A 26,371-nucleotide genomic window follows, 5' to 3' on the forward strand; every position below is an offset into this window, starting at 1 on the left:
TGACATCAGAGCAACAGCGCCCTCAGTTATCCGGAAAGCATGGTCAATTTTGGAAAAAGTGTACTTTCCAGTAAAATTAACAAAAAAGGCATGTGAAACAGTTTTCATACATTTAAAGTTGCACAAATAGAAGGTTGCACAAAATGTGTCCCTCAGAAATATTCATTTCATGAACCCTTTTAACCAAATAAGGCTTTCTCAAAATAGAAACACTGAACATTGCTTTGATCAAATTTATTTAGAGATACAAGTCAGAAAGTTAGAGAGCATATATACTGCATAAAATTTGAGTGAATAAAAAAGATAGCTTAAATAAAAACATAACCCCCGGTTATTTTAAAATATTTTAAAATATTTTTCATGCAACTTCACCAACTCTAACATTCAATTTTGTCCGAGAAAAATTTCACACGCTTAAAAAAAAAAACCGATTTAGTCATTTACCATTCAATTTAAAAGTTTGGTCACCCTCTTTAGTCACAAGGTCAAGAATATTCGTCAATACAGATCAAATTCGTCTAAGCTGTTGCTGATGGCAGCATTCAGAGATCGAATTCATCTTATATTAATCAATTAGACGAATTTGTTTTCTAAATAACAAGGTTTGGCGTAGATGAGGCAAAATTGAAAACTCCGGGACGAAAAACGTGTGCTCATTGTTTGAATTTGCTTGAACTGAACTTGAAATTGACTGACAAACGATGAAATTAGACACAGGAAGTACACTAAATCAATGTTGATGGACAAATTTGAATATTAGAAACAGAAAATTTGAATGATAAACCTTGAAAATAGCCGGGAAAGCCTATATTAATTCGAAATTACGGCAAGCATTCCTATTGGCAGTTGATTAAATGATTAACCGTGCTGTATGTCATTGCTGAGCTACGTGTAACTTTCCCATGTACAGTTATATTAATAATCATTCACAAATGTATACGCGAGACATTTTACCCATTCCTACTGGTCGAGAGCCCGTCACGAAGGTGATTTTAAACGGTCAATAAAACACCAATAAGTTTTTAACACTTTTTCTGGTGTCACATTAATTTAGGCTCAAATGAAATCTGGCCCCTTTTACCCTTTTTATTGGTTGAACCCTCACACGTGACCAGTCACTCTCCTAAAATTATCTTTACTTAGGCATGCGCTGTCTTGCATACGAGTCCTAATCCACACTATGCCTACACCGCTGCGTTCTGGGTCACATCGCGCAGAACGCGCCGAACGCGCCACGTGAGTGCCAATAATAAGGAGATTTTTAGTACTACTCACACCGGGCACAACATACCATACACATAGCTAGAGGGGTGTTCCACAAAACAAATTTGTTGAACAAAATTGTTGGACATTTTTTATTTTTGACCTGTTTGGACTTTTTGCCTGAAGGTAATTTATGAATGAGAATAAATATGTGCTTGGCCGGTATTAAACAAGTATGTTTTAAATCATGCCCAGATATTGGCCTATTCACAGGTTAGCAAGAAAGTTTGGATGATGAGCATAAAAAAAGACTGACTGTGTGCCAGTGCAGTGTCAAATCCCTATGCTCACAAAAGCATAAATTATGACAATAAGCATATATTGTGCGGTAAGCAAACTTCAGCTGTAAACTTGGGGCCTACATTGGTAATCCAAATTTGGTGATTCCTGTACACCCTCGTTGTCTTGATATCAGCTGTCTAGGTCTGGATTAGGCGAGAGGCTCCAATCAGAGCAAAGGCAGCCCAGTGTTGCGGCAGGTGATGCTCCCCCCTGTCTGCTAGCATGGATAGCATGGCTTCCCTCAAGGCCCTCGCCGAATCACGGTGGACCTATAAAGATGTCAAGACGTTGCTTTCTTTAATTGTAGGATTTGAAGCCGAATTTTTTTAATTCGATTTGAATTCCACTATTTGGTTTTGATGTGGGAAACTGGGTAAGCAAAACCAACCTTAAAACAGCCTTCCATTTTTTTTTTGTGACACACGCTAAAGAAAACAAATGGAACATCCCCTAATTGGCAGTCTCTGATTGAAACAGAATTCATTTGTCAATGGTCTTCTTCGTGTATGAATAACCTGCCCCTTTGATTGATCAGATCATTCCCACCCTTTTTTTCAACACTACAGACCTGGAGTGTACGTGTTCATCTTTTCAAACCGCGGACGAAAATTACCAGAGAACAAAAGAGAACAATATCATCCACGATTCCCAGCATACGTCCGCGATTGGGTTTGTGTACAAAACCTATGGGAGTCTTCCTAAAAAGTTAGAGTGCAAACAAAAGAGGGACAATAGAGGATGTCCACGATTGACGGTGAACACACATTTGTGTGTTTTTGTGTGTGTAAATGTCCAGAGTGGTCATTGAATCCTGCAAACTATACCCAATCATTGGAAAGGCATTGTATGTAGCACTCATCATTTTTTGTTGGCATGACTGTGAGCTGAATGGGAACTTCCAGTGAAAAGGGTTATCTTCAATTTCTCCCACATCCAGCGTTTTCTTCAAGTGGTATTAAGAACGTCTGCACTAGAAAGCAGGAGGTCATGGGTTCGAGTTCCACCCGAGTGATTTTTTTTCCAACTTTCACTTGGGAGGTAGTACACTGAGTATACAGTGTTTATACGTCGGTGAAGGGCAACAAACCTAATATTGATATTTACCATACTTCACACATATTCATGATCGAGAGTTGAATTCTCACTTGTTCATTTACCGTCACTTGTCAGCCCAGTGTGCTAGTCTTTTACCAGTTTGTAAGGCGTTCAGGCGAAACGAGACAGAACTGGGTAGAGGTCGAAATGAGGGTTTATAATAATAATACAAAGTATTTATATAGCGCTTTACGAAGAACAAAATGCTCAACACACATCCACAAAAAAAACCCCAAAAAACAAAGAAAACTAAAAAGTGAAAGTGTCAGTTGCCAATTGTTTTTCCTGAAAACCACTTTTATTCTATGGTTTTAAATTATTTCTTTATAACATGTGTAGTAGACCGTATCAAAGATTACAAATATCAATAAATACAGAAATCAGAAACACCAATTCACCCATTCATTTTTTTGGTTGCAGTTTACTCCACTACTGCCTAGCTGTGCCCAGTAATCACATTTACTGCTTAGCAAAGTCCTTAACTACTTGACTACACTTCAGGGAACAAAAGGGCTTCTTGACGTCATCTCTGAATGGTCCAAGTTGGAGATGGATCCAGCTTTTGCACCTGGACCAATTTAATGGGGTTTCTAAGCAAAAATTACTTCCGGCAAAATTTATATGCTTCGCAGAAAATAAGCACAATTAGCCAGTCATAAGCATGACACTTCGGCAATAACTGTTTTTGCTTCCGTAAGCTAGGCTCCTTCTTGGCACTGTGCATGTTGGTCTATTAGTCCCTCTCCTAATGGCAACTGCAGTGAAATAAAGATGTTTGAACTTACGATGAAATCCTGGTAGAAATGTCGCATGAACTGAGCAGTGGCTTTGTCATAGATCTTCCACTGGGTGACCACGACGCTGGCTGCTCCAGCTACTAGGAAAGACCGGTACAAACCAAGCACTCCATCCCCTTGGGGGCAAAAAAGGGAAGATAGTACCCAAAATTGGTCTTCCAAAGGGATAAATCTTTATTGTACAAAGTGGCATAGTTTAGACAAAGAAGTGCACACTTAATTACTGGTCCCTCGCTGTGTTTGATTAATCAATATGAAGTGCAAAAGGGTAGTCAGAATCAGTCAACACTGAGAGACAAGTGATTTTGCACTATTTCCCTGATACGCTGGTTTTGATGCCCTTTTTTGACAACCATACCTGTTTAGCTTAACCATTAGTACATGTTCTACATTGCATTACATTGTGTTTATTCACTGAAGAATCAATAAAACCATAGAGTGCTTGGGAAGGTTTGGGCGCTACAGTGAGTAATAGGCAGGGTGGTTTGGGGTGCTACAGTGAGTAATAGGCAGGGTGGTTTTGGGCGCTACAGTGAGTAATAGGCAGGGCGGTTTGGGGCGCTACAGTGAGTAATAGGCAGGGTAGTTTGGGGTGCTACAGTGAGTAATAGGCAGGGTGGTTTGGGGCGCTACAGTGAGTAATAGGCAGGGTGGTTTGGGGCGCTACAGTGAGTAATAGGCAGGGTGGTTTGGGGTGCTACAGTGAGTAATAGGCAGGGCGGTTTGGGGCGCTACAGTGAGTAATAGGCAGGGTGGTTTGGGATGCTACATGCAGTGAGTAATAGGCAGGGCGGTTTGGGGCGCTACAGGGAGTAATAGGCAGGGCGGTTTGGGGCGCTACAGTGAGTAATAGGCAGGGTGGTTTTGGGCGCTACAGTGAGTAATAGGCAGGGTGGTTTTGGGCGCTACAGTGAGTAATAGGCAGGGTGGTTTGGGGCGATACAGTGAGTAATAGGCAGGATGGTTTGGGGCGCTACAGTGAGTAATAGGCAGGGTGGTTTGGGGCGCTACAGTGAGTAATAGGCAGGGCGGTTTGGGGCGCTACAGTGAGTAATAGGCAGGGCGGTTTGGGGCGCTACAGTGAGTAATAGGCAGGGTGGTTTGGGATGCTACAGTGAGTAATGGGCAGGGCGGTTTGGGGCGCTACAGTGAGTAATAGGCAGGGTGGTTTGGGATACAGTGAGTAATAGGCAGGGCGGTTTGGGGCGCTACAGGGAGTAATAGGCAGGGCGGTTTGGGGCGCTACAGTGAGTAATAGGCAGGGTGGTTTTGGGCGCTACAGTGAGTAATAGGCAGGGTGGTTTGAGGTGCTGCAGTGAGTAATAGGCAGGGTGGTTTCGGGCGCTACAGTGAGTAATAGGCAGGGTGGTTTGAGGTGCTGCAGTGAGTAATAGGCAGGGTGGTTTCGGGCGCTACAGTGAGTAATAGGCAGGGTGGTTTGGGGCGCTACAGTGAGTAATACTCAGGGCGGTTTGGGGTGCTACAGTGAGTAATAGGCAGGGCGGTTTGGGGTGCTGCAGTGAGTAATAGGCAGGGTGGTTTGAGGTGCTGCAGTGAGCAATAGGCAGGGTGGTTTGGGGCGCTACAGTGAGTAATAGGCAGGGTGGTTTGGGGCGATACAGTGAGTAATAGGCAGGGCGGTTTGGGGCGCTACAGTGAGTAATAGGCAGGGCGGTTTGGGGCGATACAGTGAGTAATAGGCAGGGTGGTTTGGGGCGATACAGGGCGTAATAGGCAGGGTGGTTTGGGGTGCTACAGTGAGTAATAGGCAGGGTGGTTTGGGGCAGTACAGTGAGTAATAGGCAGGGTGGTTTTGGGCGCTACAGTGAGTAATAGGCAGGGTGGTTTGGGGCGATACAGTGAGTAATAGGCAGGGTGGTTTGGGGCGATACAGTGAGTAATAGGCAGGGTGGTTTGGGGTGCTACAGTGAGTAATAGGCAGGGTGGTTTGGGGCAGTACAGCAGGCTATAGGCAAGGCAGTTTCTACAACTTTATAGGCAGTTTGACTTCAAAAGGTTAATTCTAAAAGTTGCTGTATTTTTTTTTTTATATCACATTTGGAAACATTTAACATCATGTCTCCCAAAAAAATGCAAGTAAACATGAAGTAATAAAATAATACTGTATTTCATTTGCAGTGCAGGTTTTCGCAAAGGTTTAACCACATGCGTTCAACTAAATCATAAATTTCTTGAACAAGCAACAATCATAAGTTACAATAAGGGACTAAATATGTACTTGGCCGGTTTTTATGTACTTGGCCAGATAGTGACCTCTCATTCGGCTCGGGCCATTATCTGCAGCCAGGCCCCTAGCTGGTTTTAAACGTACTTGTTTAATACCCATTCATAAATACCTCAGACAGTTTAGCCATTCCTATTGGTCGAGAGCCCGTCACGTGGCCGGTATTAAACGGATGATAAAGACATGGCTAGCTGGTCTTAAACACTTTTCCAGTGTCACAATAAAATGTGGACTCCTAAAAATCCAGTGCCTCTTATCGTTTCATTGGTTGAACGTTCACAATCCTCACGTAGGCATGCGCAACACTACCAGGGAGTTAGAATTTTATAGTTCTAAATTCAAAACGCAACGCGCCAGGTGCGTTCTGCGCGACATCGCATAGAACATGATACGCGCGCCTCAATCTCCATAAAAGGGTTGTTTTCATCTTACTCGCCAGCTGAACACTCCATTATTTTGCAAGAGGGATGATTCAAAAAGCATAAAGTGAATTTGTTGAACAAAATCGGGATGTTTTGAACGAATTATATGATTTTTTTTTACCGAAAAGGTATTTATGAATGGGAATAAATATGTACTCCGTCGGTATTTATCACTCTGTTTAATACCACTTAGAGTCTGGGTGCTGATAATTACCCTCGCCTCCGGCTCGGGTAATTATCAGCACCCAGACTCTAAGTGGTATTAAACAGAGTGATAAAAACCTCCGGAGCACACATTTATTCCCTTATTCATAAATGCCTTTCTGTCAAAATGTAAAAAACAAGTCAAAAATTAACTAATTGTTGCACAATTTTGTGCAACAATTTTACTTCAGTTGTATGAAACACCCCTCTGGCCATGTCTATGGTATGTGCCTCATGCATGCAGTGCTAAAAATCTCCTTATATGGAAATGTGCGAGGCGCATATATACCGGCAAAAACCCACATGACAGGCTCTCAACCAATAGCAATTGGTACACTGGTAATTGTGAATGTAATTTCAACTCTAATGAATTGCAGTTCTTTGTGAAATTGACACATACGGTACTCTCATGCTACAAATCTGAAAAGCCGAATCGTTTCATTAACCAGTTAACGGGATTGTTTTTCATGAACCTCGATGCCAGACGGGTTCAGGTCGTCATCTGCGGGTAGCACACCCTGATATTTCCGGCCTTGCTCGCTCGCTGTCAGAGGGTCGCTGACAAGATATTTTCCGGCGTCGCTCGTTGCCGTTAAGTGACATTCGTGCAAATGGGCCAAATTGCCAAACCCTTATCAGGGGAAGGCTACTCACCGGTGACTTGACCTTTTCCTGTCTGGCAGCAGCTGAGCACGGCCACCTCTGCCTTTAACCTTTGATCTTTGACCTCCTCGGCCATCAGGAGGCCACTGCAATTCTCGTGGCTGCGAGCAAGGACCAGAAATCCCTGCATGCTGAAATCTCCTGTCGGAACTCTTTCTGGCTGGCAGTCTTGTGTGCCTTCCTTGATCATCTAAAGTTTCAATAAAGACTTTTAAAAGTTTGTTGCTTTTTGCGCATATTTTTTTCACAAGTTACCTCAACGTGATGCTCTCACATGTCATATGACGTTGCATTAATGTGCATTTTTCTGAGGCCTATATCTAAAGAACTATAGGTCCGATATGGTTGTAACTTGATATGAACGTAAACCGAAATGTTAGACATGAAATTTGAAGTGACGTCATCATGTGTGCTTCACGTCACAGAGTCATTTCAAACAGCCGAAACAGCTACTATTTGTCCACAAAAACATTTCTAATTCTCCTTCTTATTAATGCAATTACAATGTTGAATTACACTGATTCGGCATCTTGCATATAAAGCTGGAATTGATCAGCTCCAACATGGGATGTCTATGGTCCAAGATAATGGGTCTGTAAAGAAAAAAATGCACATACCTTCACAATTCTATTATCCTGTTCAGCATGGGTTGCAAAATGTAAGACCGAGTGACCGGTCATTTTCTGCCGGACGTTGTCCACTGTTGCATCATTGCCGGTCAGCACCATGGAGTCTGTCCCTGGCTCTCCCTCCAATGATGATAATGAGGAATGTGACTGGAAGTACTTCTTCACCATTTTAGCTTCCTCAGTGGCCGCAGGAAGTGCTGGAATTCTGATACATGAAAGGTACTACGAGTTTAAAATTTGAAGCTTAGGATGGTGGACAAAACTATAGGATGAGTCAAAAAGACAGGAAACCGGATTTAAGATTTTTTTTTTCTTAAAAAGCAATCAAATTTGATACACCAATGAAGTTTGTCTTTAAAGGAGTATGTTCTTCAACTCATCTGAACAAAAAAATTACTGATATTGATCCATGCTATCAGACGTTATGCATGTTTTACTGAAAAGGAATGCCATTGGAAGCAACTGTACTTTGAGAATTACAGCCATTCGAATACAAATGAGATTTTAATAAGTGAAATCAAAACTGAAACATTATTATTTATTTTTAGAGTTCATTTTGGACAGTTCAGCAGTGTGCATATTGGGCTCCGTGCACAAGTACCCCCTCAACGGCACAAAAGGGAGAGTTGGGGGAGACCACTGGGGGCACATTGCCAACGACGCCTGACACTCAGACGACGCCTAAAGGGCCTGTCACATTATATGCGCTCTCATAGGAGACCTTACGGCCACCAAAAATTATTTAATAAATTTTAACAATCGCAGCGAGGACGCAAGAAAATGACAATTTTTCTGTCTCAAGCAGCCAGAAAGTAGCTCAAGCTACGCTCATATAGTGCTCATCCTGTGCTTACGATGTGCTCAACTCACTATCTATGTGCCACTGTTAAGCCCAATTACTCGCTCTAGTCGCTGCCGCTGCGCTGTCACTGCGCTCACACTATGCTCTGCTTGCTGTTGATACGTCCTAGTAGCTCGTGTCGCGCTCTCCAGCCGACCAAAATACGCTCATGTGACGTGACTTGCGCTGTATAAATACCACGACAAAACAGTCAATCCAATTCCAGTTTTAAAATTATTATACTAGTTCATCGCAGTCGAGTTACTTTCTCATGGAGACTGCATCGACTGCCTTGCGACTAGGCTGTGTCAATGCCACGTCAATGTCGCATGATTCATGCTCGCGAAGCACCGAAGTTACGTCATTACGGCACCCAGGCCAAAGCGCAGAGGTGTTGCAATTGTTTTGAGCATGTTCAAAAACTTTGGCGCGCATCTGAGACAATTAAGACCCTCTGGCGCCCATCTGGCGACCTATATAGTTCTCGCTGCGATCTAATAGTTGTTGCTGCGCCCCAGCTATTTTTCAAGGACGCAGTGAGAGCGCACATATGATCGCAGACAGTGTGACAGGGCCTTAACACTCAGGCAAACTTACTTTTGTCGGTGTACCAATTAATTAATGGTTCAGCTGGACTTACAGCCGACTCTTGACGTATTGTTAGAAAAAAAACTATATTTCAATAAAAAATTTTATTGAATTTAAGCTTATTATCTGTATTTTATTAAAATACAGATAATAAGCTTCAAAATGATATACATGTTTCTGTTTGATTTGTGGCATTTGGACCATTTTTGAAATGTTGGCATTGCAGGTGTATATAATTCTGTGGAATTGCCATTACTTTGGATGTGGCATTGTGGGATTGCCCACAGCCAGGACACTAGGGGGCGCTGTTGTTGATGTCTGACGCAGCTGGGTCAGCCTCTGATTGGTCAGTTTGAGCGTGCGCACCGAGGGCACAAAAGAGATGACATATTTCTGGATCAAATGAAGATTGTCCGGGCCGAGGAGGGCACAAAAGGGCAGGTTGAACATATAATCTGCAACAAAGCATAAAACAATCAAAAGTATGTCCGTGTTTCTAAGAAAGTTTCATTGTCACACAGTGTCATCCCTACAACCTCATTCTAATCAGTAATTCTTTCAGCATGTATATCTTTTTAATGACTTACAGTATAAAGCAGTGGTGCAGCAAAGTCATTTTGATATGGGGGGGGGGGTAGATATGAATAGAGCACTTGCCTCATCTGTGCTGAAAGGTGGATAAGCTTTTTTTCACAGGGGACCCGGTCTCCGGACAATAGATGGCACCTTTCATGGTGGCACAATTGCCGACAAGGCGTTGAATAAAAGACCAATTGTGAAAAAAAGGTGCTCCTGAAATAAAACCCTTTTTTTCACGTGTACCTTTTTTTTGCACGAGTGCCTCTTTTTTTAAGAGTGCCCTTTTTTCAGAAGTGCCCTTTTTTCACAAGGGCCCTTTTTCACAATGGGCACTCGTGAAAAAAAAGTGCTGGTGGAAAAAAGGGCAACTGTGAAAAAAAGGCACTCGTGAAAAAAGGGCACTTTAGTCCGAAGGTCGTTAGTCCTGAGGTTCATTAGTCTGAAGGCTCAATAGCCCTAAGGTTCCTTAGTCCAAAGGTTCAATAGTCCGAGGGTTCTTAGTCCGAAGGTTCCATAGCCTGAAGTGAACACAAGGTTCAAAAGTCCGAAGGTTCATTCATCTGAAAAACTATGGGACTATTGCACCTATATTATTTTATTTTCTCCATTTCCGCAAAACAAGGAGTGCCAGATTTTTTTATTCAAAACGTGAAAAAGTCGGAATTTGGGCTATAGCTGGAAAAGTGACATCCCTGTATGTCTGATGAAATTATACAAGTTTACCTTGCGGAATGAAGGTGATTCTTGGTACATCGGCCATCCCTTCCCTCCATTCTGGAAGAAAACTCTCAATTGGAGCGATGAAGATGTCGTAGTCCACCCTCAGCTTGTCCAAAGCTCTCTGCAGCCTGGGATCGGTGACAGGTTGCTTTGGCTTTGTCTCCTCTAGGCCACCGTAGACGTGGGCTAGCTTCTCTTGCCTGTACAGGCGATGGGGAATATCTCTTGCAGGAGAGTCTTCAATGTGGTCAGTCGAGGCCTCCGTACATTCGGTTTGATCTTTTGAGGCACACACATCAGGTTCTGTGTGAAATCATTCAGATGATCATACATAATTAAGGGAATACATATGTGCTGGCCGGTTTTAGACAAGTAAGTTTCAAACCAGGCCCTCAGCCAGGCCAGGCCCTCAGCCAATTTTAAACATACTTGTTTAATACCGGTGTGACATAATTCTGACCCCCCTGGTAATGTGTCCCCCCGGACAAATTTACCGGCTCATGACTTGGGTCACTCTCACCTATGATGTCACCTGAATGCCTATTCAATGCTAAATAACCCAGATTCAGCATGTCCGGGAGAGAGTGGCCAAAGTAAAATTTATACCCTTCCACTAAATCGATTGTATTTATGAAACTAGGGACCAAAATGGAATGGGATAAAAAGGAGTTAATTGAGAAATAGTCAGGCTTTAATGTAATATATATTTGTATAATTTCATTGAAAAAAAAAAAAAACATTGAACAGTTTTAATTATTTGTTTTCTGAATGTTGCACTGTTTTTGGCGCACTCTGTATAGCTTTTTGTCCATGAGAGTTGGATTGATCCTGAAGTTGATCACCATGCCAACAGAAAGAAACTTGGCAGTAACTCTCTCTGTGGACCAGACTGGACACCTTGGCTTCTCACAGGGGAGGGGGAGGGTCAATGGAGTTTAATGCCTCATTTCCTAATGGTTCTTGGTTTGTTCATCTCCTAAATACTCTGCGTGGGAGTCTATACAGGAGCCCAGAAACACCGGGGCAAACCCCTTCTCTTAGCGATAGGTGTCACTGGGTTCTTTGACGTGCATTGGATTACACAACACACGGGACCTACGGCTTTACGTCCCATCCGAAGGACGAAGCAATAGTGGTTAAGTGCCTTGCTTATGGGCACAAGTGTCCACCCGGCAGGCTCGAACCCACGCCACTGTTGCCTCTGAAACACCAGAGCATGAGTCCGGTACTCTTAACCGCTAGGCCATAACACTCCAAATTAATACGTCCATTGCAACTTTAAATACTTCCATTGCAACTTTAAAAGTCTTTCTTGTACCTTTTACATCTATGTTTTCCTTAACGCTCAGTTCCGCAAGTGAGCGGCACAGAGCGTTCACGTGTTTGTCATCCAAAATCGCCTCTTGCGTTTTCTTCTCCGAACTCAGCATTCCCTTTGCAAAGTGGACTTTCCAGTCGCCGTCTTTTACAGTAGCCCCTCCCCGATTGGTTGGATCTGAAGGAGGTACATTACGGATCTCCCCATTGGTTGGTTCTGTTGTTTCCCTGGCAACCACCCAGGAGTACAGCCATTTCTCGACGTCCCCCGCCGGGGTGAATTCGGTCACAATAGAGTAGATGACGAGAGTCGTGTTGAGTTCGCTGGCCGTTTGGAAGATATCTGACAGCGCCCTCTCTGTGAAGCGTTCCTCCAACATCGAAATGGTGCTTAGGTATGCAGAATCATTATTGAAATCACGAGGGCTGTGGAAAGAAAAATCATAAGCCTTAAATCAAGATACAACGTATGTGACGCGTTCTTGCAAACTACATGTAAAGCCTGCCGCACACGAGAGCTACGTGCTGAGCAAAAAGTCTCTCGAGGCCGTGTGCTCAACACGTAGCCGTGTGTGGTACATTTTTGCTACATTTTCTGCCTCGCGAGGCCAATATCTATCCTGTTTGATTTCTTTTGCCTCGCGAGGCAGATATCTCACCGTATGCGACAAACCTGAGCTATGTGATGAGCTAAAAAGATTAACTAACCAATGATAGCACATTATTCTTGTTTGTCGGTTGGTTGATTGAAAAAAAAAAGGGGGACAAATAAACGTCAGCAGACTTTAGAATATTTTCACAAAATATCTTAAAATCACGCGTACAAAGTACGTGATTTCATTTGCTAGTTAATCTTTTTAGCTCAGCACGTAGCTCAGATTCGCCACACACGGTGAGATTTTTGCCTCGCGAGGTGAAAGAAATCAAACAGGATTATATAGAAATTGGCCTCACGGCCTATTCCGAGACAAAAAATGCAGGAAAAATTCACCGCGCACGGTGAAATCCCCCAGAAGGGAGAATTTCAAGATTTGATTGTGAAAGCATGGACAAGGTGCAATGTTTAGAGCCATTTGTGATCGCTGTGAAACAGGGTCGTGCGATGTAGACTTTTCCCCGCAATACGTACAGCTCGTTCTTCCTTTGATTTAAGCTCTTGCTACGTTTTAATGGTATGTGAATTTGCTTCTATTTCAACCTTCGGGAAACTTCAAATTCCTTAAAATACCCAAATGAACATACAGTTACAGTATTTAGTGCACTAAAAAATATACTAGCATATTTCGTTTCAGAAGAAATGTTGGTATTTAAAAAGAAGTAACAAATGCACCTCGTTGAGGAAATGTAATTGGTGTACAAAATTGTAGACTGAGAAAAGTGTGGCCACTTAAGATTGAAAGCTTGTCAAAGTTTACTTCAAAAAAGCCCTCTGAAACAGTCAGAAAAAACTTAATTATGCCTAATGAATATTTATTAACCTTCCTGGTTCTAGCTCCTCCTGGTTCTGTTGGATCAAGTCGGCTAGCGCCCTCGCTCGTCCCTGCTCTGACAGCGCCAACGCCTCGCGGTATTTGCCCTTCCGTATGAGGATCGTCTGCAGAAGATTGAAGGCCTCCGATTGGTTCTTCTCAAAGTTGGCGATGCGCGAGGAGTCCTCTGCGCCAATCTTGGCCCGGATTCGCTCCAGAGTGAAGAACGCGTCTGTTATGTACTGCTCCGCCATGTCCAGATCCTGTTTTAAGAAAGCCAAATTGTCCGCCATGATGTAAACATAAATATATCATTTCTTTTTGACAATCACGAGACAACATCTTGTGATCAGAGATGTGATGCAACAAGGTGATTTTCTTGCAAAACTTTTGTCCAAATAAGTAGGACAAAATTTGTTGCATTTTCTGTGTTCTCAACAAATTTGATTTTTTTCTATTAATGAAATGTTCAACTTGTATGTTTTATTTCGACAAAAAAAACCTTTCCCTCAGAAATGAGGTTTTATATTTTGGAGACAAACAGATCCACTTTACAAGCAGGCTGACTTCCTGTTCTGATTGTGGGGAGGGGAACCAGCCAACCCCGTAAGAATGGGATTATATTCTGGTAGCCAAGAATTCAAAATTGTAAAGTCATATTTTAATAACTAAACATGGGCTGGTTTTTTCGTTCGATGTGTCATTCAAAAGTGAGTTAATGGGGTGCTGTGGTCCAATGGTTACGGTGTTCGACTCGTGTGCCGTGGTACATGGATTCAAATCCTGACCGTGGGAACATGGTGCTTGTGCTCTTGAGCAAGGCACTTTACCATTATTGCTTCATCCTTCCGATGGGACGTAAAGCTGCAGGTCCCGTGTGTTGTGTAATGCACGTTAAAGAACCCAGTAACACTTGTCGCTAAGAGAAGGGGTTTGCCCCGGTGTTTCTGGCAGTGGAAGCAATTATGCGCCGCAGCACCTAGCAAAAAAGTGCTATATAATGGGTCTCATATGTTCATATACATGTACTTCATTTACCAGTCTTTGGTTGCATTCTCCCCCAGTGCTTTGTATCCTCTGGCAAAAGGCGCTATATAAATACAGTTATTATTATTATTATTATTGTATTCCTAAAAAAAAAAGCAATCTAGTAAAGGAATCTATTTTTCGGGATGAAAGTTGAAAATAACACAGGGAACACAAACTTTAACATTTCGCTCGAAATAAAAAATAATAACAAAAACTTGTGTTTTTGTCACCAGCTTGAAGATAACCAAAAACACGCACCTCTTTAAACAAGTAGTCCATGGCTAGTTCTCGCTGCATAATGGCCACACCCCCGACGTCGTCGCGTTCCGCGGCATTTTTACGGTACTTTTCGTGATAAACTATGGCCTCATCAAACTTACCTGCAATTGAATCAAACATGTTTTCAAGTTCTATAGTTCAATGCTAATCCATATTACAGGTGAATATGAATGTTGCAATAAATTTAAACACGGATTAGCAATTGTTTCACGATAGAAAAAAATAAACCCTTATGGTTCTGTAAAGTTCTGTAAATGATGAGATCCTTTGGTACAATTGCAAATCTCTGCGTTGCACCTGGGCCAAAGCTCAAATACTACGTCTGTAAATTGATCAGCCGTTGATAAAATAGCAATCTTACTTTTGGCAAGTTTTCCTCGTTCCAACCAAAGGGTAATTTCATTATCACCTCAGAATTATGTTATTCACTGCCTGTGTACATGGTGTATGTTCAAAAGTACTTTTATGTATTGAAAAATATGAAACATAATTTTTCAGCCTGAAACGAAGTTTAGGATTTTTGAAAACAGAATTTGCAGTTTTCTAAAACGGAAAATCATTGGTCCTACAATACTATGATGTTACAAACTGGTGACTGAAATCAGCAATTGTATGACAGAAGTTAGCAGGGTTCCTCATTCTTACCCATGGCCCGGTAGACAGTGCCAATGTTCCCATAGGCTATTCCCAGCCCGCGATGGTTGCCTATCTTACTGTGTACTTCCAAACACTCCTCAAGCAACAAAATGGCCGATTCGTAGTCTCTCAGAGCTGAGGAGGAAACAGGTTGACAGAATGGTTGATATTAAACATATCGTAATTGGCCCGTTTCTAGGGCCTCAAGTCTGGTCAACAATGTCGAGTTGAGTCATAATGTCTGCTTGCATCAATTCAAGTGGCAAGCATTTGAACAACTGGTTATACTTGTATGTGCCCTCCAAGCACACGCCAGCTAGCTTACAGATTGACAACATGAAGTAGTCCCTTCTAACACGGATCCTCTACACAAGGATAAACAACTTATCTGAGCTTGTGTACAAAATCCACGGAACAGATTGTCTTTTCATAAGAGACTCGAATCGAGTTGAGTCAAGTCGAGTCATTTTGCTGTTACGACTGAAATCGAGTTGAGTCTTCAAAAACTGAGACTCAATTCAGACTTGAGTTGAGTCACCGACTCTTCAAATTAGGTTTTGCCCTTCACTGGTGTATAAACACTGTATACTCAGTGTGTTACCTCCCGAGTGAAAGTTGGAAAAAATCACTCGGGTAGGACTCAAACCCACGACCTCCTGCTTTCTAGTGCAGACGTCTTACCACTCGACCACCGAGCTAACGGGATCGGTTGGCTGGTTCGAATCTGATGTACATAGCAGCGGGTACCGCATTAACCATTATAAGACGTAACACAATGAGTATACAGTGTTTATACGTCGGTGAAGGGCAAAACCTAATTTGATTTACATCACCCCGACGCAAAATTCCATCTTATCACTGACTCTTGTCATTATAACTCCATATATCCCAACAGCTGGAATGCAAACCTGTGTAGATCTTTCCGAGGGCATTCAGCGCTCGTGATTTCATGGCTAGGTACCCGATTCGTTCAGCTAGCTCCAGGTGAATGGAATGGTAGATCAACGCTATGTCATAGTCTGGTGGTTTCATGGAGTAATGGGTGAAACCGATGTTGAAACATGACACGCACAGAGCCGCCTGATCACCTAATGAAAACATCAATAAAAACAAAAATGTCTGTTGAAGACCGGTTTGAGTCTGGACGCTGATAATTACCCAAGCCAAAATAGGAATGGGTAAACTGTCTTAGGTGTTTATGAATACGTGGTTTAATCATTTGCAGCCATCCGAAAAGTAACTGGCGTAATAACTGTTGAAAAACAAACTTGGTTGAAAGATAGTAAGGGAACTAAACTCCCTGTGAAATTATTCTTTCTGGGAAGCTGTCATTTTGAAGTAATCAACAAAAGAAGGCATTTCCAACGGTGATTCATAAGAAGCACCGTAGGATAATTTAAATTAGTAGTTCGTTTTGTTATTCAGCGCATCGCGCACAAGTATTGGAACGACGCACACGCGCGCGCGGTTGTTATAATTCGTCGGATCAGTGCGCTACGTCGCGTATAGCTGCAATTCAAAACAATTCAAAACATGATTCAGTAACTTTTGATTTGAAATTGAGATCTTAGAATGCTGTTTTTCTCGGAATATACAGCTGAAGCTTAGCTGAAACTTCATCAAGTTAGTTGCTCAGTATCCTTCATTAGATTTTGAACTCTTTTGTTGCTTCAAACGAACAAAATGCACAAATTACAAATGATGGACTGTAGCTTTAAGGTATGTAAAGATCATTTGCAGGTGTCGCAATTTCATGAAATAGAAGAGCTGTTAATATATATCAAACAGTGTTCCACTGAGCTGTTCAATGTTTTGTGTCATTTAGTGCTGGAAAAGTATCAAAGAAAACCTTTTCTTATTCAAACGTCAAAGTGCAGTTCACGGAATCTGTCATGCATAGGAACTATAGGTCGCAGCGAGCTGGCTCGCGGCCATAGCAGTTCCATTCCATGGTGAATAGAAGTTGAATTGCACAGCCACACTATTGGTGGCTCTGACAAATAGATGACAAAAATGTATTCAGGTGTTGTATAAAACAAATAATACATTTTTCAAATTAGTGCAATGGAAATTCATTTGGTAACAGATGGATTGTTCCATTCCAATAGAACATTTCATCTGTCGCCTCATGAAATTATTCTTACTACTGTACTCACAAACATTCATTATTTGTATAATATTTGGCAGTTTCATTTTACGGTTTGATAATTATCCTTCCTCTAAATAAAACCTCTTAGAAGCCTGGCCGCCGATGATTGTGCTTGCCAATTAAGACTGAGGCGATTATCAGCGATTGGATATGGGCTTAAAGCTAGAAATGTTTTAGAAATGCTGGACGGACATTTGAACGAAAAGTGCTCACCCCTTCCACTGGCAAACACAAACTGTTTTTTCTGGTAGAGCAAAGCGTCGCTCGTCCTTCCCTCCGACCGGAATATGGTACCCAGGTCGCCTTGACGATCGGCCACGGCAATGGGGTCATTGAGTCGCTCGGCGATGGCAATGGCTTCTCTCATGTATTCTTTCGCTGGTCCCCAGTCTGCCGCCGCCCTTAAAAACAAAAATCGTGAGGATAAAAAAGACCACTCAGCTAACTGTGTGTTTTTATTTTCCTTATAAATATAATCATCTTCTGAAAGCATTCAAAACGGTTTCATGTCTTGGATTCAAGCTGAAGATGAAAAGATGAAGAACTGTACTCAAATTCCATCCTCTGCTTACAATCAGGGGAGAATCTCTCCTAATCATTACAGAAAATTCTTGGCTTACAACTCAAATTAGGTTTTGCCCTTCACCGACGTATAAACACTGTATACTCAGTATGTTACCTCCCCGAGTTAAATTTGGAAAAAATAACTTGGTTGGCACTCAAACCCACGACCTCCTGCTTTCAAGCTAACGGGATCGGTTGGCCAGTCGAATCTGGTTCGAAGCTTCTTGGCTTACAGTTACAGTTATAGCCAAGGGTTAAGCAAGGAAGTTTGGCTAGTGCACATATGTGTACTTGCCATACATTAACCCTAACTTACTTTTACTGAAGTAGAAGACCATATCCGTCAAAATCCATCACTCATGCTGCTTCACATAATTCTTCAGGACCAAATCCGTTGAAAACCACCACTGGTGCTGGTGGATTTTGATGGACTAACATGTGATTGGTACACATGGCTACACAGGGTGGTTAAAAAAAAACCCGAGACATCATTGCTAATTGGAACAGAAGTAGGGCACATGTAAATCAAAGGGAGATATCCTCTGTTAGGGTTGAATCTTCTCTTTAATATGACACCCTGATCATGTCCTTACATTCACGGTTGACTGAGCAGTGACCAATTTTATGAAAGAGTCTATTTAGAGAATTGCGCCACTTTTCATGGTGAAATCTCTTTTTTCCCCACCTGCCTTGATTGGCAACCATAGCCTTTCACTCTGTGACAAATGACACAACAAGAACCACAACTGAAAAGTGGCGCAACTCTCTAAATGGACCCCTCCATAAAACTGGTCACAGCTCAGTCAACCGTGAATGTAATTACATGATCAGGGTGTCATTTTAAAGAGGAGATTCAACCCTAATAGAGGATATCTCCCTTTGATTCACATGTGCCCTACTTTATTAGCAATAATATCTTGGTTTCGTTTTTCTGCCAAAATCCCCAAAATGGGGGGATGGATTTTGATGGCAAATAACATGTAAGGATTAGGTCCTTACCTGGCAGCATTCCCAAATGCCTGAAGCAGAATGCCCCGGTTCCGGTCGCTCATGTTCCGTTTCAGCAGCGGCTGGAACACCTGACTGATTGCGTCCTTCAGATGACCGCTCGCCAGAATCCACTCGCCGTGGTGAATGGTCGCCGTGGTAATCTTGTCCGTGTCATCCATCGCCACGGCAACTGCCATGGCCTCGTCCAGATGGATCTTGGCATCGCCCATGTTGCCCAGGAAACGGTGAGCGTTGCCGAGGTCCAGGGCTGCCTGGAAACGCATCTCGTTGATTTCTGGCGAGGACGTGCTCACCTGGGGATCAACGTTCCCTGTTCCCGTGGCTGATGATCTGTTGCCTATTTGTGACAGTGACACAGTTTTTACGACACGGTATTCCTGTTTTGCTGCTTCTTGACCCTCACTGAGTGGACCCAGTGACATGTAGACCAGGTACAGCAGGCGATAGCACAGCATTTGCTGTTAACAAACACAAAATGGCCTTGTTATAAGATTTGCAAACGTCTGTCCCCCAATTCATTTCTCACACACCATGAAGTAGCACTCATGCACATACCACTACCAGTAAAAAAAAGCAATTGAAGAAAACGGCATCTAAAGTTGAACGCCTTCCAGAACAACACTTTCCTTCAAAACTGCAGGGTATTTTCGGGTGTTTCTTGTTGTGGACACTTGATGTATTGAATTATATTAATTTGATATTTTTAATCTGTTTGTATAATAAATCATCAAGCAATAAGAGATTAAAGGTGAGTGCTAGTTCGTGAAACAAAAAAAGCTGCGAAACTATAAATTTGTGTTTTCAAGGAGTAGTATCCTTCAGTGTATTACAACACTACGTGATGCTTAAAGTAAATTTAGCCCTTGAAGCTATGAAACTTCAAGCAATGGTAGGTCTTGATGAATAATGTTGAAAAATGTAAAAGAAAAAAATAAGGTTTAAAACGTGGAGTGCTACTTCGTGGTGTCGGTGACGATATGGCTTTTTGTGACAATTGGTAAGTTGATGTAAACAAAATAGACTGACGAACATCAAACGCTGATGTCATGGGTAATTCATAATGGCAAAGGATTGTTTGCTTTTTAAAATTAAGAATGTTCAAACTGTAACCCATTGAAGTTTCAGCACAGTAGATGTTACCCTTTACAAGAAAACAGTGGAAAAACCATGCACAACCTTTTGATCACGAAACATGATTCCATCCATATGAGCACTTTGCATTTTCAAAAATCAGTCAAAGCCAACTGATTGTTGAAAATCTCCCACATTTTTTGATTTCTTCTAAATGACAGCAAGCCAGACAAAATAATTTCATGGGTTGTTTAGCTTTGACCCAAGAACGCTTACTTGGAAGTTCATTTTTTGGAAATGCAAATGATCCTTAATTATATCCTGGAATGCGCCCAATTGGGCTGCAAAATGTGTTTTAAATAAAATTATGTTCTTGGAAAGAGTACTAAGAAAAGTAGGATATAAACTTCCAAACAACCATTCTTTAAAACATCCTTATATCCTGAGGTGAGGTCAGGTGCAGTCAGAGCTTAAAGCAGTAAGAAAATCTCAACTAACTTGTCCAATTTTATCGGACACCCTTACCTGTTTGACAGTCAAAGCTGGTGATGTTAAGGTCTGTTTTAGCAGCGCTGCTGTGGCAGGAAGGTTGGTGGACAGTAAGTTATGAGCTTCTGAAATTCTCTCATCTGAAAAACACAATAATGAAGCGAGATCACATCATTCAGTTTCGGGAGCCCAATGGCCAGAGATTTAGGACTCGCAACTTGAACTCGGACTCGAGGCTAACTCAGTCACATTATTGGACTCGGACTCCAGTCTCTGTTAACAATGACTCAGACTCGGACTGGACATTTCAACCTCCGACTTAGGACCCAGACTCAACATTAGCGGCTCGAACTCCATGACAAAATTACAAATACCGGTATGCTTGCTAGCTATTTTAAATGGAAAAATCAAAGATTTATTTTTTTGCAAAATAAATTTCATCGAAAAATGACAAATTTTATATTAAATTGTGCCTGCATCAACCTTCTCCAGAAGTTGCACAAATATTGCAACACTACTGTATGTTTTTGTCGTGTCAGGTTGTTTTCTGGACTGAGACTCAGTCTCAGACTCGGTATTCTTAACTACGGACTCTGATCCCGACTCGACCCAAATGAATCAGGACCCGGACTCAACACTGAGGACTTGAACTCAATTACAGGTCTGTCATACCCTAGAACTATGGCCGCTCTGCGGAGCATATAGTTCTAGGGGTAGGTCTGCCACAGGCACGTGGTCACTTACTGACAGAGAGTGTTTCGTAATTCTTCGCCCTTCTGCAAGGAGATGCTCTCGCTGCACACCAGCATCCACCATCACTGTGTCTGGTTGTTTTCTGGGTTTTTTTTAGAGTGACTTATGACACGGTCTCAGACTCAGTATTTGTGACTACGGATACGGACTCGACCCAAATGACTTGGACTCTGACTCAACACTGAGGACTCGGACTCAAATTTAATACAAGTCTGCCATGGGCACATAAGCACCGTCGATATATCGATATTACTCTATTATTCTATATTATTTTGAAAATTTTCGATACTGAGGAATGATATCGTCAAAATAAATTTCCCGTTTGTGCATTTACTTTGTGTTTAACGTTTGCTGTATAATGAAATAAAACTCGGCAGCAACTTAATTGTGCTTGTTACTCAAAATGAAAACATCACAAAGTACCAAGTGGCATCGCTTTGTGCTCTGCATTCACTGGAATTCGCGGTCTCCTCAATGTAAAACCTCAAAACAAACCACCCGTTCTGGACAAACTGTCATGTGCTGAGATTTGTTTTAAAAAGTTTGAGCAATAAGCTCCAGAGAAAGCAGTGGACAATTGGGACTTAAGATTGTGGGAGGTATTTTTTTTTTAATCAAACTGTCATTTTTATGGTCTTTTAGGGATAATTGATACATCGAATATTCTCGATATTGGATTCTGATATATCGATTATTGAAATTTCCAATATCGACGGTGCTTATGGGCACACATGGTCGCTTACCAACGGAGAGCGTTTCATAATTCTCTGCCCGGAACTCTGCAAGGAGACGCTGTTGTTGCTTTTCAACGTCCACCATGAGTTCCTCTATCCTCTCCCTGTGTGCTGCCTTCAGAGAGAGTTTGGGGATGTACGTGTATGACGATGCCGCCATGTTGGAGCTACCGTCACGCTTGCCGATGTGGAACGTGTGAGTTTTGATTATGCCAGCTAGCAGGGATATGCAAAGGATGATATGTAGCTTGGAAGCGGATGATGACATTGGACACTCATCTGGAATAAATTTTAAACAGGCCGGAAGTGTCATGGCCAAGCAGTTAAGAACACGGCGCCGGACTCATGCTCTGGTGTTTCAGAGGCAGCAGAATGTGGGTTCTAGCCTGGGTCTGGACACTTGTGCCCTTAAGCAAGGCACTTAACCATTATTGCTTTGTCCTTCGGATGGGACATAAAGCCGTAGGTCCCGTGTGTTGTGTAAGTGCACGCACAATAACCCAGTAGGCCCAACACTTATCGCTAAGAGATGGGGTTTGCCCCGGGGTTTCTGGCCTCCTGTTAAACTCCCCTACGGAGTCCTTAGGAGAAGAACCAACCAAGTACCAAGTATTTACATGTAGTCAGAATGACAAATCTATTTTTTTAGCTAAAAGGGGCAACATTAAATGCTTTTGCATGAGTGTTTGTAACTGTAATGGGTAATTCCATACAAAAGTGGCCACAGCTGGAAAGTGGAAAATGTATGAAATCTTCCAAACTAGCATCACAACCGCAAATGCATGACTTCTCATTTAAATGAATAAAAGGGACATGGCATTAATGGTATAGTTAAGTGTAATTTCTGTTAAAGAACCCTGCTTTTTTGGGCTAAAATCATGAACTTTGGTAGTCATTTTGGCACCTTGTTTTAACATGCAAAATGCGAGTGTTATTGTGGGCGGGCCATCACCGCGTTATGGGGACGTTTTTCATTAATTGTTAGGGTAATTAGGACTGAGTTGTAAGGACTTACTGCTGTCCCCACAGCATCTTTGGTCGCCATTGGTACAACTTGTGTGTATAATCCCCCCAGTTATAGAACAATTATGAGAAAAGATTTCATTTTGTTGCAGTATGTCAGATTTTATGCCGTGTTAGAAACCATATAAGAGGAATTAATGTGAGTGACGTACTGTATGAGTGCAGTACGGTACCTATTGTAATCTAATGTCCCTTGTATCTAACACATAGACACACACTGAAAGCTGATTTGATTCAAAATGGGTTTTTATAGAGAGCTATTGGTTGAATGAAAGGTAAAACAAGTTAACCAACATTACTTCTGCATTGCAGACTATAGTTTGAGGAGACCTTAACAACAGAATTGCTGGGAAATCTTCCATGTCTTCTTTTTTGTAATGAGAGTGATGAACAACAAAACACACGTTTTCAAGAAGTGATTAAATGGATTGAATTTTTCTTTCCAATTACACAACAAGTCCCCCTTAACCCAAGGTTGTTGTATGGCTGGGGGGATTCAGCTTGATCAAATAAGTTTTTTAAAGCAGTGAGAGGTCAAAGAAGCATGGCATGCGATAGCCCCATAAATGTGGCCAATTTACTGGCCTACCTCCGTAAATAAAGGCCACAAAGCTGCACTTCCACCATGATGTACAAAAACATGTCAAACTTTGTCGAATTTTGATTTTCACATTTAGGCTTTTCTAGGTTTTTTTTTGCTTTAGAAGCATACTCACCCTCTTTACAAGTGCTGCCTTTTTCAGATGTCTAATTTTCGTGAAATTTCATGTTGAAATTTTGATACACAAACGGGTGCAAACGAATCTGTAAATTTCACGAAAAATAGACATCTGAAAAAGGCAGCACTTTCTGATTATAGGCCCAAAACAAAAAGTCTCCGGTTTCTGGTATGCGCGCGCTTCGCCATAGCCATGCACATCGGCAAAATGAAAAAGTTTTTTTTTCAATGAAAAATGATGTCTCAAAACCGCCAAACTCACTGGTTTGACTGGAATCCTGCTGCTGCACAATTTTAACGTGTTTTTAGATTGGGTTATGGTCGAGAATAAGCTTTATGTGGCCTCTCTGGGCTCCCATATATTTGCACTAAGTTTAGTCAGGCACCATTTGCAGTCATCAGCCGACATTTGAAGCAAAAAATCAGGTAAAAAAAAAAAAAAGCCGCGTCGCCGCACCACTTTTTGGGCAAACTCCATACCAGAAGCCGAAGAAATTTTGTTTGGCCTTTGCCTATAAAGGCAGTGAGAATGATTCTAAAGCAAAAAAAAAACCCTACAAACTAAGTCCAAATGTGAAAATCCAAATTTGACAAAGTTCGACATATTTTTGTACATGGTGGAAGTGTGGCCTTTATTTAAGGAGGTAGTCTGGTAAATTGGCCACATTTATGGGGCTAGGCATGCGAGTGACGGTGGAATCAGTTTTTTATTAGGAAATCACGTTCTGGAAACAAGGCTAGATTTCTCAGCGTGCATGTGCTGATCCCACTTCCTGTTTCCTAAAATCATTCAGAGAATTTTGGAGAAAAATTCCTCAACTCTGCCAGCTGTTACTTTGGATGAGTTCCAAATACAGAGGGGTCCTAAAAGTAACTACTGCCCTTCTGATTTTTAAGCTTTGCATTTTTTTGGAGGGGCCAACGTGCTCCTTATTTGATTTCTGAAAGGAAAAATAGCCTATATTTTTACAAATTAATTGAATCATAATTACTTTATTAAACGATAAACTAAGCCTTATTTATCAAATTTAACTAAATCATTAACATTGTAATTAGCTGAAACAAAATTGTAAAACAAATTGTTTAGAACTTCTTACTTCTAGAATTAGAAAATTGTGAGGGAGTTTAATTTCAAATTAAACTCCCTCACAATTTTTTCCACTTGTTTAAAAACAAAGTGAAATGTATTTAATTTTTATCATACAAAGTTTAATGTATCATTTTTATATCAACAAAACATAAAGTTTAAAATCAATCACAAGCTGAAATTAAGTTGTAACGGATTTATATTATAATAGTACCTGACTTTGTCAGACCATACATGACTACTTGCTAGTCCGAGAGTAACTGACCAGACCATGTCCGAATGTTAAAGAGGCGATAAGTTGGGTCCAAGTTACTCGGACTACTAGCCCGTGATTCAGCCCCACTAGTGTGGCCGTCGGTATGCTGCGCACCGATGGCCACACTAGTGGGGCTACTCGGACTACCTACTTGCCAGACCTACATTCATGCAGTGGCGTCACCAGACTTTTCAGTCTGGGGGGGCACGGGGGGGGGGGCACCAGCATTTGATGGGGGGGGGGGGGCACTTAGGTGGATACGGATCGCCGTCCTGGGGGAGGGGTCTAAGGGGAGGGGGTGCCCCCCTCCCCTTTGGAAAATTTTCACATACGGAGGATGGGCTAGATGCAAAATGGTGCCACATTTGATGCTAAATTCGATCTGAAGATATCTCCAGAAATTGCTATTTAACCAACTCAGATGATGGGAGTTGAATATAACAAAATATATATATATTTTTTTACCAACCCAAATCTCAGATGGGGGGGCACTCGGGGGGGCACTAGGTTTTCCAGGGGGGGCACGTGCCCCCCCTGGCCCCCCCTTGGCGACGCCACTGCATTCATGATGTTAAACCAAGTCTAGTCTCACACATCCGGCATTTTTTCAGCAAATTATTGAATTTGCTGAAAAATTTGTAGTTGGGTACGCGGTAGTCCGAGTAACTTGGACCCAACTTATCGCCATTTTTAACGCCAGACCATGTCCAAAATGTTAAAAAAGGCAATAAGTTGGGTCCAAGCTACTCGGACTAGGTACGCGGCCACTATATGGGGAGTACGGGATTGGAGATATAAAGACGATTTGTCAATTGTAAAGAAATTCTTAAATACTAACAAAGTAACATGACTAAGGGATTTTCCAAGATTTGTAACACTATTTTATAAGTAACATGATTGCAGTTAGACCCGTGAACGTGGCTTGTAAACTACGTCACGTTCACGGGTCTAGATTGCAGTTTGCACTCGGCCGATTTTGTGCCCAAATTCCGGACGCCACTGTTTGGATTTTCGGCCTTTGCCGCTCACACTACAGTTTACACGCCCAGCTTTTGAGTGATACTGGCATCTCTTTACTCTGCTTGGTTTTGAAATCAAAACATCAAAAGTAACAACAAATACATGCCTGCAGGCTGCAACAACAAGTGCAAGATTAAGAAGGCAACATCCGCTGCATGCATGTAGTCATGAGTCATCGTTTGGGTGCGCTCCAATGTTTGTTCCCGGGAATTTTTAAAAGTCGGTGCCCATATCCGTCACTGCAATACACGTGCGTTATACGTCGTCTGGGGCACGTACTTGTGGCCACGTGTTTTCACTGTTTTGGGAAACAACGCGTCTATTTTTAACTTCCGAGGAATTCCCCTCAAGTACGGGGGGAGCGCATACCTATTTCCAAACTCTTATTTTACCGCCCGCTTTACTTCTAAGTACCTAATTATAAAAAAAATTCAAGCC

The 26,371-nt window shown here is 41.9% G+C and overlaps 1 protein-coding gene across 1 annotated transcript; it reads right to left on the bottom strand.

Moving 5' to 3' along the window:
- Positions 1–1,364: 1,364 nt before the first annotated feature.
- Positions 1,365–26,147, bottom strand: LOC119725948 (tetratricopeptide repeat protein 28-like). The gene is made up of 16 exons (XM_038197568.1): positions 26,040–26,147; positions 21,839–22,108; positions 20,379–20,482; positions 18,771–19,240; positions 17,421–17,608; positions 15,967–16,146; positions 15,068–15,193; positions 14,402–14,523; positions 13,124–13,377; positions 11,647–12,071; positions 10,332–10,631; positions 9,286–9,484; positions 7,589–7,805; positions 6,963–7,161; positions 3,426–3,553; positions 1,365–1,814 (listed from the first exon to the last, which is right to left on the bottom strand). The coding sequence occupies exons 1-16, from the start codon at positions 26,107–26,109 to the stop codon at positions 1,683–1,685; spliced, it is 3,384 nt and encodes a 1,127-aa protein (XP_038053496.1). The 5' UTR covers positions 26,110–26,147; the 3' UTR covers positions 1,365–1,682.
- Positions 26,148–26,371: the final 224 nt, after the last annotated feature.

The sequence above is a fragment of the Patiria miniata genome, unplaced genomic scaffold (assembly GCF_015706575.1).
Source record: "Patiria miniata isolate m_02_andy unplaced genomic scaffold, ASM1570657v1 HiC_scaffold_19, whole genome shotgun sequence".
NCBI classification, from domain to species: Eukaryota; Metazoa; Echinodermata; class Asteroidea; order Valvatida; family Asterinidae; genus Patiria; species Patiria miniata.

Excerpts from the sequence above, each read along its gene's own strand:
- LOC119725948 (XM_038197568.1), bottom strand. The coding sequence starts at position 26,109 with ATGACTCATGACTACATGCATGCAGCGGATGTTGCCTTCTTAATCTTG. Across the intron at positions 12,072-13,123 it reads GAGGAGCTAGAACCAGGAAG|CCCTCGTGATTTCAATAATG; the intron begins GTTAATAAATAT and ends TTCTTTCCACAG. Across the intron at positions 1,815-3,425 it reads ATTTCTACCAGGATTTCATC|GTCCACCGTGATTCGGCGAG; the intron begins GTAAGTTCAAAC and ends ACATCTTTATAG.